At 34.6% G+C, this 21087-nt stretch overlaps 1 protein-coding gene across 1 annotated transcript in view; it reads left to right on the top strand.

Annotated features, from left to right (window-relative positions):
- LOC148944413 (uncharacterized) overlaps nucleotides 1-21087 on the top strand; it is a 207711-nt gene that overhangs the window by 165930 nt on the left and 20694 nt on the right. Inside the window, exon 4 of the mRNA XM_089100464.1 lies at nucleotides 7188-7426. Within this exon, the coding sequence (XP_088956590.1) occupies nucleotides 7188-7426 (239 nt within the window). The remainder of the gene's footprint in view (nucleotides 1-7187; nucleotides 7427-21087) is intronic.

Consider the following 21087-nt stretch of genomic DNA (forward strand, 5'->3'; position numbering starts at 1 on the left):
TCTAATTTTTCTGTTGGAATTGTGACTTGCTTATTGAATTCAGACAAGAAAAAAAAAAAAAAACTCCAATTTTTCTGTTGGAATTTTGACTTGCTTATTGGATTCCAACATATTATTGAAATTATAACATTTATGCGCTTTTCAGTAGAAAAAATTGTAATTTTTGACGCAAATAGGTTATATTAATCAAAATAGTTTGGACTTCAACAGTAGATTGAAATTTCTTGAATACCGTATTGAATGACAATGATGCCAAAGGTGAATTTAGAAAGGTACAAATGTTTTTATGAACATGTATAAATTTATGTACAAATAATTTTAGCTCATAATTAATATTTTGGAGCAATGGATGAATATCATTGGAATTTATTAATTACTTATGGCTTATGGATTAGTTACAGTGTATTAATAAAAGATAAACAATCTTTTTTGGCCTTTTCTAAATAAAGACAAGACCAGACTTATTAAATATTAATATCATACTTTACAAAGCCTTCCTGGCTACGTGGTTGGTGTGCTGGGTTGAGAATTCTTTGTCCTATGGGCACAGGTTCGATCCCTGGCGTGGGCAGTTATTTGGTTTGGGACGGGGCCAGGGGTGTGACTCTTTAAGCTCAGCCAGAGTCGACCAAGCTCTAAATGGGTACCTGGAGAAATCTGGGTTGTGTTAAAGCACAGGTTGGCTGGCCCCAGCCCCCATTGCACTTCCTGGCTGAAGGGCCACGAAACGGTCCTGGCTGCTGTTAGAACATCCAACTAGTTTATTGTTCAACAGGTTAAAAATTCAATTTGGGCATGGGTATCCAATATTTTTTTTCTCAACAGATTGCATATTCAATAATGATAATGGAATTCCAATGTTGTCTCTAATATTGAATTTAAGCCGTTGAAAATCTAATTTTGTTGTTGATAAACATTACAAACAATTTTTTTGAATCTCTAATAATTTTTTTTTACCGTGTATAGGCATCGCTATAGCGTTACCTACTGATTTTTAAGCATAAGCTTGAATACTTAAAGGTTGTATACGTAGACTCATTTCGTCTAATTTATATTGTCTTAAAGATGCTTGGACCAAAAAATGTTTGATTTTACCCCTTATCAGTTTTGACTTTAAAACTTAGCCAGTATTTGTTTTGTTTCATTCAAAAGGTCTAATTATGAAGTCATTGAATTCTTTCAACGTCTGTTTTCGAAAGGTTTCTATTTATCTTTTGTTACTTAGGCGATGCGAAATTGAAATAATTTTAGTTTTTGTGCTGCAAAAATAGTGAATCAATGGCAATTTAAATTCCGCAGACAGAACAATTTGTCTAAGAAATTGTGTAAGAGGCAATAAAAATTATTGAACTGAACCATTAAATTGGTTTGAATTTCAGTTTTGCGGTTTCTCATTCGCGTAAAATTGCTTTGTTTTTTTTCCCCTAAGCCCGTCACTGATTATACAGTTAAACAGTTTTTTTTTAGGACAAATAAGATATATTTTTTATTTAATATTCAAGTTATAGCATCATAAAAGTTTAAATTGATATCCATTTTTTAATAATAGTGGTGAAAATGGACTCCTAATAAAATAATGAATATGTAAAATAATTGGATGGTACAGCATATATTTTTGTCATTGCTAAGAAAAGGAAAAATAAACCTAGTCGTGACCTATTTAGATCGTTTTTCAAACCGGAAAACGAACAATTATCTTATTACAAACAATTTTAATAGACGAACAATGATTGTATATATGTATGTTTGGTCCGCTGGTGTAGAAATTATTGTTGTAATGTTTCGGCCGCAATGCATAGCATTTAATGCCAAACAATTATATTTTTCATTCAAACCTGTTAGGGTATTGGACCCCTAAATATTTGTTTATGTCATCTATATGAAAAATGTTTTTGCAAAATGAAGGCCCTAAACGAATTTCTTCAATTTTTTTTTCATACCCGAAAACGAACAACTCTCTAATTACGAACAATCTTGTTAAACGAACAATAGACGAATTTATGTATATTTGGCCCTCTGGTATACAAATTGCTATAGTAATTATTTGGCCGCAATGCGTAGCATTTAATAAGAAGCAATTAAGAACCAAAAACTCATATCACAGCTATCAAACGGGATTGTTTTTTTTCTAAAAGCTGGAAGTCAACTGATTTGTCAACAAACAAGGTGCATTTTGAAATTCTTCCTACTCATTCTCAAGGTTTTTGAACCTTCATGGGTCTCTAATCTCAGTCAGAAGACGATTATGAAAAATACTAAGGGGGGTGGTGGGGTAACACAAATTTTCCCAAAGTCATGATGTATCTAGATTGTTTATTTTGTATCAGAAATGGTGTCATCAATTTCTTAAAAAACAAAAACCAGCTATATATTGTTTAATTTCCAATAAGAAAAAACTGCTAAGGATGCTGCGCTTGGTGTAACAAGCAGAGGATGTATCAATTACATTGAATCTGATAGTTTATTCATTTTAATCATTTGTTTATTTATCATTTGTTCAACATGTCCCAAATGAAGCAATGATATAGCTAGATTTTTTTTTCACGGAAATTTGTTACGAAGCTAATGGGTCCAATAACAAATTATTATTGCCCGACATGCTTTTGGTCTTTACTGACTCTTATAAAAATAAAAAGTAAAAGTAAACTTGTAAAGAGCAATACTTTGAGAAATAAGAGGGCAACCGTGATGCATATATCACACACAGGAAAGAGTCTTCGGATTTTTCGTAGCTGCTAGTAGGGATTGACTATTTACAGCTCCTGAGCGGGTTTACTCCGATACTCTTCGTAATTACTATATATTTTTAAAACTTAACCTTTATTAATAGTTCCCGCCTTTGCATCCTGTTTGCGTCTGTTTTTCACACTCAGTTTGACAGCATCCTTGTTTTTCTATTAGTGCTATTTTTGTCAGCTAGCCTACTTTTTTAGCTTGACTGTCATATCTTTCTTTTTATCTAAGTTTCTGCCGTGGATCTTGTGGCCCCATTCCAGCTGGACTCTGCTTCTCTCTTGATCTAGAGACAGTTTCTTCTCTCGCAATTATCAAATATTTTTAATTAGCTAAGAAAGTGTCAAACTAATAAACCTAGTCCATACATAACAGGGATTTTAAGAAAAATTTTTGCATTTTTAATTTAGAATTTGGATAGTTTTGGATGGATTAAAAATCTAAATATGGTTTGTTAGGCCTATATTTTCAGAGCCTCACTTGGGTATAATCTGAAAACGGCATGAGTACCTGAGGAAACCAATAGATGGGATTTGCACATGAGCTTTCAAATTTCTGTTGTTTACTCCTGTGTTTGTTCGATTTTTAGTTTCAAGGCGGTATCATATCAACTGTTAGCTCCTTTGTCTTGATACATAAAAAAAAACAAGTTATTTTCCACTGAAAGCAAGGACCCACATTAAAACTTAAAACGAACAGAAATTATTACGTATATGAAGGGGTTCGCCCCCTAGTCAATACCTCGCTCTTTACGCTAAAGTTCGAATTTTGTTCGAATCACAAATCCCTGAATCACAAAGGCCGTTTAATTACACTAGATAGCTCTTTTGAAAGTACTAAGTAAAACATTAGCGTAAAGAGCGAGGCATTGACTTGGGGGCGAACCGCCTCATATAAGCAATAATTTCTGTTCTTTTTAAGTTTTAATGTCGCTCCTTACTTACAGTTGAAAAAATTTGATTTTTTTATTTAATTTCTGATCTTTTTTAAATAATGCTAGGAAATCAAGCGCCCCTTCATAGAAATGTCCCTTCCTCCAAGGAAACATCCTCCATAGAAAGATCCTCCCACATAATCCTCTCCTGCGCCCCCCCCCCCACCAGAAAAAATCCCACCAGAAAACGACTGTATACTTACCAATAACCAATACTATATGTAAACAAGGGGCAAAGTTCACAACTTGCAGCTCTTTCCCCGGGAACTCTGGGGGATTAAGTCATCCTCAAAGACATATTTATTAGATTTTTGACTATGCTGAACAAAATGGCTATCTCAAAATTTTGATTGGGTGACTTCGAGAAAAAAATGAGCGTGGGAGAGGGCCAAGCTGCCCTCCAGTCTTTTTAGTCATTTAAAAAGGGCACTAGAACTTTTATTTCCCGTTCGAATGAGCCCTCTCATGATATTCTAAGACTAATGGATCGATACGATCACCCCTGAAAAAAAAAAAAATAAATAAACACGCATCCGTGATCTTTCTTCTGGCAAAAAATACAAAATTCCACATTTTAGCAGATAGGAGCTTGAAACATCTACACTAGGGTTTTCTGTTATGCTGAATCTCATGTTCTGATTTTCATTAAGATTCTATCACTCTTTGGGGTTGTTTTCTCCTTGTTTTAAAATAAGGCAAATTTTTTCAGGCTCGTAACTTTTTATGGAGAAGACTAAACTTGATGAAACTTATATATTTGAAATCAGCATAAAAATCAGATTCTTTTGATGTATCTACTGGTATCAAAATTTGTTTTTTAGAGTTTCGGTTACTATTGAGCCGGGTCGCTCCTTACTTACAGTTCGTTACCACGAACTGTTTGAAAAATATAGGTAATTGTTCAATAACAGTGTTGATTCAAATTTTTCCTGACATAACCCCAAAACCCTGTAAAGATTGAACCACTATTTTTAATGAGATTTTCACATGATATCATAATGTCAAGCAAATGGCACTACGTATAAGATACCAAAAGATGCAGTTTTTTAAATTACATTTTACTCTAACCCGTTCGTTCGCGATTCATTATGATTGTCGCTGTTGCTTCGAATGTCTCCTAACTGAAGATTCCGCTGCGCTTCATTTTCATCCTAAAACCTCTATTGATTTTTCCATGCCTTTTGCTTTAGTTGTTCGGATCTATTAGGAATCTTGTACACTTTTTTATGATGGCATAGATATTAATTCAATGGGAACCAGGCATATTCCGTTTCATATACCCCCTGAAATATCTAAATTATGTATTAGTACAATAACCGTATTATTCTTTAGTTTCAAGTCATAGGGGATTCGTTGCAATTCTGGATTTTGCTTCTCTTCTAACTAAAGATTTCGTTGCACTTCATTTTTGTTGGCGATTTGTTTCTCACTGCCTTTTATTTTCTAAACGAAAAATTTATTGTGCGTCATTTTATTTGCAATTCGTTGCGATTACCCTTGGCTCATGTCTTCTAACCATAGATTTCACTGTACTTCTTTTTCGTTCATCATTACCTCCGACTTTTTTTCTATGTCTATTACTTTAGCTATTCGGATCCATTTATCATCTTGTCCAAGTTTGCATGACGTCATAGATACCAAAAAACTACTTTTCCAGCTTTTCCGGGTAATTATTTTTGCTTTAATTACGCAGTTAAATAATTCAGTAATAACCAAGCATGTCCCATTGCACATACTCTCTGTCGCGTCTGTTCTATTCACAGGTATCGTTGCGCGTTATTTTTGTTTGCGATTCGATGGTATTTCCGTTATCGCTTTTCATATTTTCTAACCGAAGATTTTGTTGTCTTTTATTTTGTTCATCATTACCAAGGGCATTTTGCCATACCTTTTGCTTTAGGCGTTCGGATTCATTCATCATCTTGTATAATTTCCCATGACGTCATGGAAGCTAATTTAGTAGCGACCAGGGATGTTTCCTTGTACATAGGCCTACCCTCTGAAACATATAAATTACGCAGTAGCATATATATCGTATTATTCTTTAGTTTTAAATCAGTGCGGCAAACCAGATCATTGAATTAAGAACTAAAATTTAATTAAAAAATTTGGCTTGAATTCAATTTATATTTCCTGATTATTTTTCACAGAATTATAAATTTTATAGGACTTGTCTTCTCCTGGGTGGTGATCAACATTCTCAGCATTAATTTTACTTACTTCTTTTTTGAGTGACACCAAAATAACGCGTTCCTTCATTTAATTATAGTTTTGATGTATCTTCTAGCTGCAGATTTCGCTGTGGGATTTCATTTGTGATCCGTTGTGATGCTCGTTGTCGCATAGCTTCTAGACTTAGATTTCTGTGTTTCATTTTTGATATCGTATTTTTTTTTATTTTATCTACTTCTATTATGTCATATTTTGTATCTTTGAAAGTTTTAATAAGGAATTTTTCTCCTTTAGATGGTTCAAATCATGTCCGATGGACACTTGCGTCTCTACTGCTCTGAAACTGTGATTTGTAGATCATAATCACTTCAAAACCTCGCGGGACCTTGACACTAGTAATTTACTTTACTCTTGGTTTTAGCTACTTATTAATATCGGTAGGGATGTTCCCCAAGCGGAATTTTCCGAGCAGAGCCTATTTCGTTTTACTTAAAGATTTGAAATATGCAAGATTTTTGAGGTTTACATTTGAAACGTTGAGGATGTCTCCCCTTTTCATATACCTTCTTCTAGGGAGCAAATGCACCATCAACAAGTTATGCCATTATATTTAGCCTGTTTGACACCTGAGTCAAGTGTTGACGGTGATTGATAGAACGTTTGAATGACTCGATCATTTTGATCAAAAGCAGTGTGTTACATTAGCTTTGGTGAAGATTGAAGGGTTGTTTGAAGCACACGCCAATCGATTGACGAAAAATTTTGATCAAAATTAATGACCGTCCAGGGCCTCATTTAAAGCAGTTGTTGCCGGCATTACGAGAGGTTGTAATAGTTGGAGATTGGTGATACTTGGTGTAATACTTGGTGATGGTCGTGATGATGATGCTAACACTCAGAGGTTCTCAAGAATGTTGCTCATAGTGTGAAGTTTTCAATTTCTTTGTAGGAAGAGATTTTAAAATAATTTGAAGTGGATGTATAGTTGGATTTGACATTGTCTATGGTTATACTGATCACTATGCTGAGACTTTAGATGCCAGTAAAGTTCGCGATTTTGTAGATTGACATAAGCCATTCTAAGTTTACTTCATGCATATGTAAATGTAGAAAAACAATTTTTACAGAATTTGAAAGCTTCACGAAATGCAAGAAAAGGGGTCTCAATGAATTAATTAGTTAATTTTTGTTCAATCAAAGGCTGAAATTATTTATTATATTATTATTTATTCAGTAAAAATTCGTTTCTAGCTATAAAAAAAGGAATTAACGTGATTATTAAACAATTAGACCATTAGGCCTACTAGTATAGCCTAACCTTCTGTTCTCATTTTTCCTTTTCTTTTAGTCTTCAAAAAGTCCATACCCTGCCATAGAGGTCGACTTGAAAACTCTGAAGAACGCCAATATTCGTGTTTTAGACAATTTACTTGACATTTATGGTTTTAATATAACCTATGAGATTGTCCCGGCTTCGACAGCAGGCAGCAAAAGTCCATGGCGGAAAAGAGGTGATGCTCCAGGAGAATGTGCCAGTCCTGCCAGCTGTTCATACAATGGACATTGCTATGCCAGCTTTGACTTCAAGTAAGGCTTATTAAACAGTTTAATCTCATAAAAACCGAAGTGTTACACGACCTGTTTGGAGAACATATTTCAATTTCATGGTTAATGCATTTGCAGTCCTGGAATGGTTTCTGGATTAACTTTCTTTTTTTTCTGTTTCAATGTTTATTGTTTACTATCCCATATATAAGTCAAATCGGTAAAACTTCCAACAAAATGAGTTTACGAGATAAGTAATATATTATAGTTAACAGTGTATTAATGAAACTACAGACGAAAGTGTATATGAATCATACTGCATAATGAGCCTAATGATAGGCTGATAATAAAGCAAAAATAAACAATTTATATCAGATTAGAGTTCTCCTGAGATTACACATAGGAGTAGCTAGACTTTCGATGCCAAGGCCACGTGAAGTGATGTAGGAACTCTGGTCCATTGGTAAAGATTGCAGAGCTGTCACCGGGACTATGTCTTCTTGGTAAAACTTTTTTGGTACTTATGTATTATACCACCAACTCTCAAGAAGTGAAGTTAGGTTAATCTTCATGAAAAATACCAAAACATGATAAAAAAAACAATACTTAAGAAAAAAATATGGGTTATATATATTCACATTAGGGGGTGGGTGTACTCAAACCTAACCCCCACCCAAATTATATAATTCCAGAATTGCGATAAAAGTTAAACTTTGGTGTAAAGAGCGAGAGTTGAGGAAGGGGCAACCTCCTCATATACAGAATAACTTCTGTTAAATTTAAGTTTTAATTTGCTCCTTACTTTTAGGTGAGAAATTAGTTGTTTTTTTTTTATTAATTTCTAACCGTTTTTCAAATCATGGCAGGGAATCCCCTTCCTTCTTCACGCGTATAAAATTTTCTCCTGGAAAATCCCCTCGGAAGCTTTCTTCTCCACAACACCCCCCCCCCCTCAGAAAATACCCCCTCCCCCCCCCCCAAAAAAAAAAATGTATATTTCCTGATAATAAATACTACATGTAAACAATGGACAAATTGCATAAGTTACAGCCCTTTCCCCAGGGACTATGGGGGATTGTATCATCACCAAAAGCATAGCTATTTGACCTTTCAATTATGCTCAGTGGCGGATCCAGGGGGGGGGGGGGTGAGGGGGGGGCGCCCCCTCTAAAGTAGTGTAATTTTCTTAATTAACTCAAGTTTGAGCTAATTAAACTTGCTCCTAACGCAAGTTTATCGGATCAACCTGTTTTACGCCCCCCAAAAATTGTTTTTATCGGATCAACCTATTTTAAGCCCCCCCCTAAAAAATCCTGGATCCGCCCCTGATTATGCTGAATCAAATGGCTATCGCAAAATTTGGATCGAATTACTTTGAGAAAAAAGGGGCTTGGTAGGAGGGGCTAGTTGTCCTGTTGTTTTTTTGGTTACTTAAAAAGGGCTCTATAACGTTTGATTTCTGATAAAATGAGTCCTCTTCCATTCTCTTAGGAACACTCGTTCGACACGTTCAACCCTTGGAAAAAAAAAACAACAAAAAAAACAAATAAACGCGGATCCGTAATCTTTCTTATGTCAAAAATACAAAATTCCACATTTTTGTATATAGGAACTTTAAACTTCTACGATAGGGTTCTGTAATATGTTGAATCTGATGGTGTGAATTTTGTTAAGATCATTTGACTTTTTGAGGGTGTTGATCTCCTTTTTTGAAAATCGGACAAATTTTCTCAGGCTCTTAGCTTTTGATGGGTAACATTAAACTTAATGAACTTTATATATTTGGAATCACCATTAAAAAGCTAATTCTTTTGGTGTATGCATTGTTATAAAAATATTTTATTTAGAGTTTTGGTTACTATTGAGCTGGGTCGCTCCGTACTTACAATTTGTTACCATGAACTATTTTGTACTTCGTAAGAAATACTGTAAGTACTTCTTGTAAATTAAAAGTAATTTCATCTCCCAATTCTTCTATTCCATTTTAGGATTTCTATATCGGATGACGTTTTGAATTTTCTTACCTTACTGTTTGCAATTCACACCCTGCTAAGTGTGAAAAATACTGAACTTTAAAAGAACATAGATTAACGCATATATGTGTGTTATTGCTGGTCCTCGAAGTTCCCAACCTCTTGGCCCAAAAGGCTGAGTCTTATTTTTCCTTGACTGCGAACTAAATAGAATGTCTTAGATTGAAAGTTTTGTGAACTTAATTTTTTTCATTTTAAATGAATGTGTGTAAGAAAACAGTAAAACTAATTTAATTGATACAGATTTTTTATGTCAAGAACCCCCTGGAAGGCTAGAGGGAAATCTAACTTAGCTGATTTATTTTTAATAGGCTCTATTAGAAAAAAATTGATTGTTACCTTACTAAAAACAATAAGCCTGATTAGTTTTCAGTAGAGTACAAATAATACTTTATCTCTTTGGGAGACTTGAAAGGCAAAAACACCACTCTTATTCATGTTAACTTGTGTTCATTTTAACCTTTACTTCAATGCTAATTGTATTTTTTGTTCGCTTCGTATTCTATTTCTCCATTCATAGCAATTCACCCTTCCTTTAGTTTTGATATCTTTATAAGCTAATATTTGCTTGGTTTAAGTTTCAAATCCGATCTTTAGTTTCCAGAGAAAAGCTTTTTCCGAATTTCAGTTCTTTTTCAATTTTAAAGAGTTTTTGTAATTATAATAGAACGAATATTGCATTACAGGCTATAGTAGTAGCTATACATAATAACTAAAAATTAAAGCATGGCAGTAGTCATAGTGGGAGTACTCGTTATAATAGAAGCCAAAAAAATTATACTATGTATACGTATATACTGACTCCGGTATAGGTCAAGCATAACTTGTGAAATATGTACTTAGTTTGTATTGATCTAAGACAGTCACGGCACTATATTAGTTATTTTATATGATTTGAATTTTAACATTGAGAACCATTCTCTATATAATCCGTGAAAGGTCAAGAATAAGACATGAAATAACATGTCTATATAAGTAAACTTGGGGGGTGGAGAGCTGTTGCTGGTGAGAGAAAATAGACCAAATTGGGTCTTCAGTTTCATATGTTTCAATCAAAACCTTTTATGCCTCCAGGGCATAACTTACAAACCTTGTCCTGAGGACTGTAGTGGTTTTTATCCTCAAAGACCTAATTTCCAGAACTTTCAACATATATTATGTCTTTGAGGAAGATAACCTCTCACAGTCCTCAGGGCAAGGGCTGTAAGTTATGACCTGGGGCATATAAGGTTTTTTTTATATAGAAAAGCATTGTCGTAGAAACTTCAAAAAGGAATCATTCGATTGAAAATTGAAAGGACTAGTGCCTTTTAATAGTCGGAAGTGATTGGAACCCCCCTGTCACGCCCACCATTTCCCCAAACACATCCAATTAAAATTTTGAGATAGCAATTTTCTTCAACGTAGTTGAAAGTTCTGGAAATTAGGTCTTTGAGGATTACACCACCCCCCCTCCCCCAGCCCTCAGGCCAAGGGTTGTAAGTTATGCCCTGGGGGCATATAAGGTTTTTATTAAAAGCGTCGTCGTAGAAACTTCAAAAAGGCTCATTCGATTGGAAAATGAAAGGGCTATTGCCTTTTTTAACAGTTGAAAGTGATTGGAGAGCAACTAACGCCCCTCTCAAGCCCAACATTTCTCCAATAACATACAATCAAAATTTTGAGATATCCATTTTGTTTAACGTAGTTGAAAATTCTGGAAATTAGGTCTTTGAAATTTCCCCTCACAGCCCCAAGGGCAAGGGTTTTAATTTATGCCCTGTGGGCATATAAGGTGTTCATAGAAAGCGTTGTCGTAGAAAATCAAAAAGGGCTCATTCGATTGGAAATTGAAAGGGCTAGTACCTTTTTTAACAGTCGAAAGTGATTGGAAGGCTTGATATTGCCATGATCAATGTGGGTACAATGTATTATTATTTTTTTTACCAGGGCACTTCGTATCGAAGGAGTTGTCGTAGGAACTTTGAAAAAGGCTCATTGGATTGAAAATAGAAAGGGCTAATGCCCTTTTTAACAGTCAAAAGTGATTGGAGTGCTACTAGTCCCCCTCCCACGCCCACCCTGAGGGTATTATGAACGACTGGAGGTATTATGATCAAACTTTCGGCGCTACTTCTGCTCTTAAAATTTAACCAAATCAAAATAGCGTAAGTGTATCCAAGCTATCAAAGAAAGTAAAGGGATTTTTCGGGGGAATAGCATCTAGTTTTCTATTTCAGGTCAACTAGAGGAGAAATGAAACTAAATTAAACACTACTATTTGTCTCCAGAATATTAAAAGGGTATATGTTGTTAAAAATTGCTGAAAATTTTTCTCCAGCATACAAATTGCAGGCCAAACTATAAAGTCTTAAAAATAACGAAAAGATTTAAAGTATTATTTTCTTTTTCCCTGAAATAAGTTTTTCAAAGAAAAGTAAAGAACTCCATTAAACCAAAAATAAGCAAAAAAAAAAAAAATAATAATCTACCAAGCGTGAAACAAACACAAATCAGCATCGATAAATAAATGAAACCGAAAACGAAAAGCATCGAAGGAGTTGTCTTAGAAACTTCGAGAAGGGCTCTTTCGATTGGAAATTGGAGTGGCTTGTGCCCTTTTTGATAGTCGACAATTATTGGAAGACAACTAACACCCCTTCCACGCCCATCATTTCCCCGAACACATCAAATCAAAATTTTGAGATAGCCATTTCGTTCAGCGTAGTTGATTTTCACATAGAAATTATTTTTTTGACGAGAACACTCCCCCAGAGCCCTCAGGTCAAGGGTTGTAAGTTACGCCTTGGGGCATATAAGGTTTTTCTTATAGAAAACGTTGTCGTAGAAACTTCAAAACGGGCTCATTCGATTGATAATTCAAAGGGCTTGTGCTCTTTTTCATAGTCGAAAGTGATTGGAGACTAACTAACCCCCCTCTGATGACCACCTTTTCCCCCAACACATCCAATTAAAATTTTTAGAAGGCCATTTTCTTTAACTTCGTTTAAAGTTCTAAAGATTGGGTCTTGGAGGATGACACCTCCCCCACATCCCTCAGGACAAGGGTTGTAAGTTATGCCCTGGGTTATATAAGATTTTTATAGAAAGCGTTGTCGTAGAAACTTCAAAAAGGGCTCATTTGATTGAAAATTCAAATGACTAGTGCCCTTTTTAATAGTCGAAAGTGATTGGAAGGCAACTAACACTCCTTCCACGTCCACCATTTATCCAAACACATCCAATCAAAATTTTGAGAATGCCATTTTGTTTAAAGTAGTTAAAAGGTCCGGAAACCATATATTTGAGGATGACACTCCCCCCCCAGAGCCCTAGGAGTAAGGGTTATAAGTTACGCCCTGGGGGCATATAAGGCTTTTATTGAAAGCTTTGTCGTAGAAACTTGAAATGGGGCTCATTCGATTGGAAATTCAAAGGGCTAGTGCCCTTTTTAATAGTTGAAAGCGATTTGCGGACAACTAGCTCCGCTCTCACGCCCACCTTTTCCCAAGCATATCCAATTAAAATTTTTAGATACCCATTTTGTTCAACGTGGTTAAAAGTTTAAGAAATTAGGTCTTTGAGGATGATAACCCCCTCAGAGCCCTCGGGGCAAGGGTTGTAAGTTATGCCCTGGGGGTATATACGGTTTTTTATAGATAGTGATGTTGTAGAAACTTCAAAAAGGGCTACTTCGATTAGAAATTAGAAGGGCTTGTGCCCTTTTTAATAATCGAAAGGCATTGGAGGATAACTAACTCCCCTGTCACACCCACCATTTCCCCAAACACATCCAATCAAAATTTTGAGATTGACATTTTGTTCGACCTAGTTAAAAAGTCGGGAAATTATGTTTTTGAGGATGACACTCGCCCCAAAGTCCTCAGGGTAAGGTTTGTAAGTTATGCCCTGGGGGCATATAAGTTTTCTTTTTATAGAAAGCGTTGTCGTAGAAACTTCAAAAAGGAATCATTCGATTCGAAATTGAAACGGCTAGTGCCCTTTCACGCCCACCATTTCCCCAAACACATCAAATCAAAATTTTGAGATAACCATTTTATTGAACGTAGTTGAAACGTCCGGAAATTATGTCTTTGGTGGTGACAACCCCCTCAAAGCCCTAAAGGCAAGGGTTGTTAGTTCTGCCCTGGGGCATTTAAGGTTTTTATAGAAAATGTTGTCGTAGAAACTTCAAAAAGGGCTCATTAGATTGGAAATTGAAAGGGTTAGGGTCCTTTGTGAAAGTCAAAAGTAATTGAAGGGCAACTAACCCCCCTCTCACGCCCGACATTTCCCCAAACACATCCAATTAGCATTTTGATATAGCAATTTTATTCAACGTAATTGAAAGTTCTGGAAATTAGGTCTTTTAGGATGACAACCAGCCGACCCCAAGGCCTTAGGGCAAGGATTGTAAGTTTTGCTCTGGGGGCATATAAGATCTTTATTGAAAGCGTTGTCATAGAAACTTCAAAGGAGCTCATTCGATTGGAAATTGAAAGGGCTAGTGACATTTTGAATAGTTGAAAGTGATTGGAGAGCAACTAACGGCCCTATCACGCCCACCATTTCCCCAAAAACATCAAATCAAAATTTTGAGATAACCTTTTTGTTTAACGTAGTTGAAAGTTCTTGAAATTAGGTCTTTGAGGATGACAACCCCCTCACAGTCCTCAGGGATAGGCTTGTAATTTATACCCTGGGGCATATAAGGTGTTCATAGAAAGCGCTGTCGTAGAAACGCTTTTCCTTCGATACGAAGTGCCATGCTCTAAAGGAAAAATTTAACAAATAATACATTGCGCCAACATCGTTCTTATATGCCCTCAGGGCATAATTTAAAACCCTTGCCCTGAGGGTTGTGGGGGAGTGTCCTCCTCTTTACTTAGTACCCGTTTCTTGTCTCGTTCTCGAGTGTCCCCGTTCTTTACTTACGCAGCACAATCGCGCTGCCTATTATTTATACAACAATTTTCTATAAAAACCTTATATGCCCCCAGGGCATAACTTACCACCCTTGCACTGAGGGCTGTGAGGGGGTTGTCATCCTAAAAGACCATTTCCTGAACGTTCAACTACGTTGAACAAAATTTATATCTCAAAATTTTGATTGGATGTATTTTGGAAATAGTGGGCGTGAGAGAGGCGTTAGTCGCTATCCAATCACTTTCAACTATTAAAAAAGGCACTAGCCCTTTCAATTTCCAGTTGAATGAGCCCTTTTGAAGTTTCTACGACAACATATTCAATAAAAACTTTATAAGTCCCAGGGTATAACTTAGAGCCCTTGCACTGAGGACCCTGAGGGGGTTATCATCCTAAAAGACTTATATTCCAGAACTTCCAATTACGTTGAACAAAATGGATGTCTCAAAATTTAGATTCGATGTGTTTGGGAAAATGGTGGGCGTGAGAGGGGCGTTAGTCGCTATCCAGTCACTTTCAACTATTAAAAAAGGCACTAGCCCTTTCAATTTCCAAATGAATGAGCCCTTTTGAAGTTTCTATGACAATGTTTTCAATTAAAACTTTATATGCCCCCAGGGCATAACTTACAACCCTTGCCCTGAGGACTCTGGGGGAGGGGTTGTAATCCTTAAAGACCTAATTTCCATAACTTTCAACTACGTTTAATATAATGGCTATCTAAAAATTTTGTTTGGAAGTGTTTGGGGAAAATGTTTGCTAGAGGGGGGTTAGTTGCCCTCAAATCACTTTCGACTATTAAAAAGGATACTAGCCCTTTGAATTTCAAATCGAATGAGCCCTTTTTCAAGTTTCTATGACAAAGATTGCTATAAAAACCTTATATATCCCCAGGGCATTACTTATAATCCTTGCCCTGATGGTTGGGGGGGGGGGGAGTTTCCTCCTCAAAAATATATTTTCTAGCCGGAAATCAACTACGCTGAACAAAATGGCTATCTCAAAATTTTTATTGGATGTGTTTGGGGGAATGATGGGTGTGGGGGGGGGGGGCTAGTTGCCCTCCAATCACTTTTGTCCATTAAAACGGGCACTAGCCCTTTTAATTTCGAATCAAATGAGCTTTTTTTGAAGTTTCTACGACAACACCTTTTTTAAAAACCTTATATGCCCCCAGGGCATAACTTAAAACCCTTGCCCTGAGGGCTGTGGGGGAGTTTCCTCCTCAAAAAAATATTTTCTATCTGGAATCAACTACGCTGAACAAAATGGCCATCTCAATATTTTGATTGGATGTGTTTTGGGAAATGATGGGCGTGGGGGGGGGGGGGCTAGTTGCCCTCCAATCACTTTCGATTATTAAAAAGGGCACTAGCCCTTTGAATTTTCAATTGAATGAGCCTTTTTTGAAGTTTCTACGACAAAGCCTTCTATAAAAAACCTTTTATGCCCCCCAGGGCAAAACTTACAACCCGTACCCTGAGGGTTGTGGAGGAGTGTCCTCCTCAAAAACATATTTTCTATCTGGAAATCAATTACGCTGAACAAAATGGCCATATCAAAATTTTGATTGGATGTGTTTGGGGGAATGATGTGGGGGGAGGGGCTTGTTGCCCTCCAATCACTTTCGACTATTAGAAAGGGTACTAGCCCTTTGAATTTACAATCGAAAGAGCCTTTTTTGAAGTTTATACGACAACTCCTTCAATAAGAACCTTATATGCCCCCAGGGGATAACTTAAAATCCTTGCCCTGAGGGTTGTGGGGGAGTGTCCTTCTCAAAAACATATTTTCTATCTGGAAATCAACTACGCTGAACAAAATCTCAAAATTTTGATTGGACGTGTTTGGGGGAATGATGGGCGTGGGGGGGGGGGCTAGTTGCCCTCCAATCACTTTCGACTATTAAAAAGGGCACAAAGCCACTCCAATTTCCAATTGAATGAGCGCTTTTCGATGTTTCTACGACAACTCCTTCGATACGAAGGGCCTGGGTATGGAGAAAAAAACACATTGTGCCCACATCGTTCTTTACTTAGGCAGCGCTAGTGCGCTGCCTATGATACTGATATTTAGTGATCAAAATTTTAATATTCCTTAATTTATTAAAGTTATAAAAGTAAAAACATTTATATTTTTTCAGTAAAGTGCAAGTTATGTTCTGGCTTTGGGAAGACATAGGCGTTTTGAGCCCTACTCATGTTAATTTCTGCTCGTGTTGAGTTTGACTTGGTTATTTATTGTAATTTCTGTTCGTTTTGGGTTTCATTTATTTATAGATGCTGATTTGTGGTAGTTTCACGCTTGGTAGATTATTTGATTTTATTTTTGCGTATTTTAGGTTTAGTGGAGTTCTTTAATTTTCTTTGAAAACTTATTTTGTGGAAATTTTTTTAAAAATAATATATAGAAATAATGAAATGTTCGCATCATTTTGATTTTTAGCGAAATGTAAAATGCCATAAATTGGAGAAGTATATTGGCTTTTCATAAATTTGGGCTTTCTGTAATAATTATCCCAAAATATATCATTAGCAAAGCTAAAATGACTTAATACAATCTAGTGTCTTTTGATCTAGTATAGTCATATTATATTTTTAAACATTTTTAGTTATTATCATCTAACTTTAAGGATCAATCCCTAAGTAATTCCCAGAATGATCATGAGTCAAAAAAAGTATACTATATATCTGATTTGTGTGTGTATGGGGCGCGTTCGTTAAGTGGTTGCTGTCCTCGAGCCTCTTAGAGCCTCAAAGTACGAGGCTTGCAATTCTTTGCATGGCTCCAACTTCAACGTGGTACGATATGTGACCCTTTCATTTGTAGTAAGAGTGTATAAGGTTTCAACCCTACAAGGAAACCTACGCCTGAGGCAGTGTAGTTTGACGTGCACATTGCAAAAAGCGACCAAACCTTTTATATTATATACCTATAAAGTGAACAAACACGTTTTGAAAGTATAATTGAGATTATATAGCGCAAGCAGACTGGTTTTTGCTATTGATATCAATTGCAAATGGAATTACACAAGAATGTACAGTGTAGCTTGACGTACACATTGCAAAAAGCGACCAATCCTTTTATATTATATACCTATAAAGTGAACAAAACACGTTTTGAGAGTATAATTGAGATTATATAACGCAAGCAGACTGGTTTTTGAGGCACTTTCATAATAACATTTTTTTCTTTTTTTTTTTTTTTTTTTTACCGAAAACTAGAAATTGTCAACCTTTTCAAAGAGAGTGAGTAGAACCTGTCAAAGAGTTTGATAGCCACTAGCTTAAAGGCATCTCATTGAGTTTGATTAAGAATGTAACATGTCTAGAATTGATGCCATATGCTGTTGAATCATTTACCCAAAAAAAATAACTCTATTTGCAAAAAAAAGGGTTTAGCATTTGTGAATTGGACTCTATGAACAATATTAATTAATGTTTGAATAATAGGAGCATGAATGATTCTAATTAGTGATTGGATCGTATGAAGATGGAGAAAAAGGATTAAACTGATTAGCAGTTAAGGTAACCCCGAAGAGCATGTTAACTCATGGCTTATTTATTATAAATTTGGGGCAATATCAATCCATGGAAATGGTTAACGATGATAAAATGGTCTTATGACTTGCCCTAGCTTTACTTCTTCGATGTGTTCTGTATAATACACAAGTGGCGTTTGAACAGTGTTGTCAATTTAAAATAGAGTTTAACGTTATGGTATACTAAAAAGTTGATACTAAGAGAGATGTAGATGGCAAGAAAAGAATTTTAGTAATGGATAGCTTTACTTCTTCGATGTGTTCTGTATAATACACAAATCGTGTTTGAACAGTGCTGTCAGTTTAAAATAGAGTCTAACGTTATAGTGTACTAAAAAGTTGATACTAAGAGAGATGTAGATGGCAAGAAAAGAATTTTAATAATGAAATTCAGAACAAACCTTATTTTCATAATAAAGGAACTTTTAGCTTATTTTTTTAATTTATTTTTGTTTAAGAAAATTTCCCATCTTTAACAAATTTAGCCTTAACTAGTTCAAACTGTACATAAATGCTTCATTTTCAGTTGTATTACATAACTAGTAAAGAAACATTTAGTATTTTTTTCTAAATTAAGTGTTTTCTTAAGAAAATGAGCCATACTTAACACATGCAGTCATAGCTAGTTGAAACTTTACACAAATTCTTGATTTCTTGTAGTTTTAATTAGTTAATCAAAGAGAATTTATTATTTTTTCTAATCGAATGTGTTTTCTTAAGAAAACGACCCATATTCAAAGAATATAGTCACATCTAGTAAAAACTTTGCAAGATTTTTTGATTTTTTGTCGTGCTACTTAGGTGATAAATGAACATTTGGTATTTTTTCATAATTTTAATGTTTGTCTTAAGAAAATGATCCATCTTTAAGGAATGTAGCCTTAGCTTGTTAAGACTGTGCATAAATTCTTCAATTTTAGTTGTGTTAAACAGCTAATAAAGGAACACTTAGTATTTTTTTTCTAGTTTAGTGTGTTTTCTAAATTCTTAATTTTTTGTCGTGTTACTTTCGTAATAAAGGAACATTTAGTATATTTTTTAAATTGATTTTTGTTTAAGAAAATGCCCCATCTTTAACAAATTTAGCCTTAACTAGTAAAACCGTGCATCCATTCTTCAATTTTAGTTGTATTGCACAGGTAATACGGCAATATTTGTTATGTTTTTCTAACTGTCGATTTGTTTGAAGTAAACGCTACTTCTTAAACGAAATCGTATATCACAAGATTCGACTGTGACACAAATATGCAACTTCATTCTTATTTGATCGCTTGTAAGAAAGCGCGTGGTATTTTTTCTAATTTAGTTTAATTTTTTGCCAAAATACACTTTAACAAACTTAGCCTTAGCTAGTTGAAACTGCGCGCAAATTCTTCATTTTTTGTCGTTTTACTTAGGTAATAAAGGAAAATTTAGTATTTTTCCTAATTTCGAGTGTTTTCTTAAGAAAATACTCATCTTTAACAAATTTAGCCTTAGCTAGTTAAAACTGTGCTTAAATTCTTCCGTTTTAGTTGTATTGTACAGCTAATAAAGGAATATTTAGTTTTTTTTCTAATTTGTGTGTTTTCCTAAGAAAATGTCACATCTTTTACCAACATAGCCATAGCTAGATGAAACTGTGGATAAATTCTTCATTTTTTGTTGTGTTACTTAGGTAATAAAGGAACATTTGGTATTTTTTCCTAATTTTGAGTTTTTTCTTAAGCAAATGGCACATCTTTAACATATTTAGCATAAATTCTTCAATTTTAGTTTTGTTAAAAAGCTAATAAAGAAACATGTAGTATTTTTTCTAATTTAGTGGGTTTTCTTAAGAAAATTGCCCATCTTTAAAAATTTTAGACTTAGCTAGTTGAAACTGCGCATACATTTTTCATTTTATGTTGTTTTTGTGTTACTTTCATAATAAAGGAACATATATTTTATTTTTTAAAATTTATTTTTGTTCAAGAAAATTGCCCACCTTAAACAATTTTGGCCCTAGCTAGACACAACCGTACAAAAATACTTAATTTTTAATGTTATTAAACAGCTAATAAAGGAATACTTAGTTTTTTTTCTAATTCAGTATCTTTTCTTAAGAAAATGACTCATTTTTAACAAAGTTAGACTTAGCTAGTTGAAACTGCGCATAAATTTTTCATTTTTTGTCGTGTTACTTTCGTAATAAAAAATTTATTCTTTTGCGTACCCATACACCTATTGATGAGGACTGATGGTTCTAATTCAACATTTTTTTCATGAAAACAAACTATTTTTTAAAACTAAATTTTTTTTGGACTTCGGAATTATTCAACTTTTTTATTACATCTCTAAATCTTATTAGAAAAATAGAGTGACACTTTTGATTTAAATTTAAAAATATATTCTTGTGCATACCCATACTCCTAATGATGAGGACTGATGGTTATAATTCAATATTTTTTTTCATAAAAAACAAAATATTTAAAAAAAAAAATTTTTTTGGACTTCGAAATTATTCAACTTTTTTTTTACATCTCTAAAACATATCAGAAAAATAGAATGAAACTATTGATTTAAATTTTAAAATATATTCTTGTGCATACCCATATTCCTAATGAGGAAGGCTCATGGTCCTAATTCAATATTTTTTAATAAAAAACAAACTATTTTTTTTTATTTAAACTTCAAAATTTTTCAAGTTAATTTTTTTTTTGTACGTATCTTAAAATGAAAAAATATGCTTACGGCTCTAACAATTGTACTTTATGCTGGCTCAAAGACACAATGTGTCTTTTTCACTGGTAGTCTATGGCTAGCTTTCGACGCTACCTAGTCTATTACATGCACTAAATCAATGTTGTTTACACAGTGGAACGATAAACACATAAGTCATATCTTTAAAAAAGTAAAGAAGGAGCATTTTAATAAAGTGTGTTCACATGACAATGTTAATGTAGCATTGAATGCCGACAAGGAAAAGTATTTAAACTGTGAAACAAGTACAAGTGGTAGCACTATCTGAAATGTATGCATGCATTGTCGTGACAGTAAGGAATTAAATTTCTTTGGAGTACCGAAAAAATTCAACTCTTATGTTGGTGGATATAAGAGATTGAGATCTCCAGAGATGATTGCACTCAAAGAGAACGCCAACATAAGAATAATCGTTGATGATAGAGGACAACTCCTTGCTACTGTTGCAGGTAACACATTACCTACTGATACATCCTATCGTCAGCTTTCGGGTATTAGTATTC

The sequence above is a fragment of the Artemia sp. Qi Xiang Cuo genome, chromosome 14 (genome assembly GCF_049724085.1).
Source record: "Artemia sp. Qi Xiang Cuo chromosome 14, ASM4972408v1, whole genome shotgun sequence".
In the NCBI taxonomy this organism is placed as follows: domain Eukaryota; kingdom Metazoa; phylum Arthropoda; class Branchiopoda; order Anostraca; family Artemiidae; genus Artemia; species Artemia sp. Qi Xiang Cuo.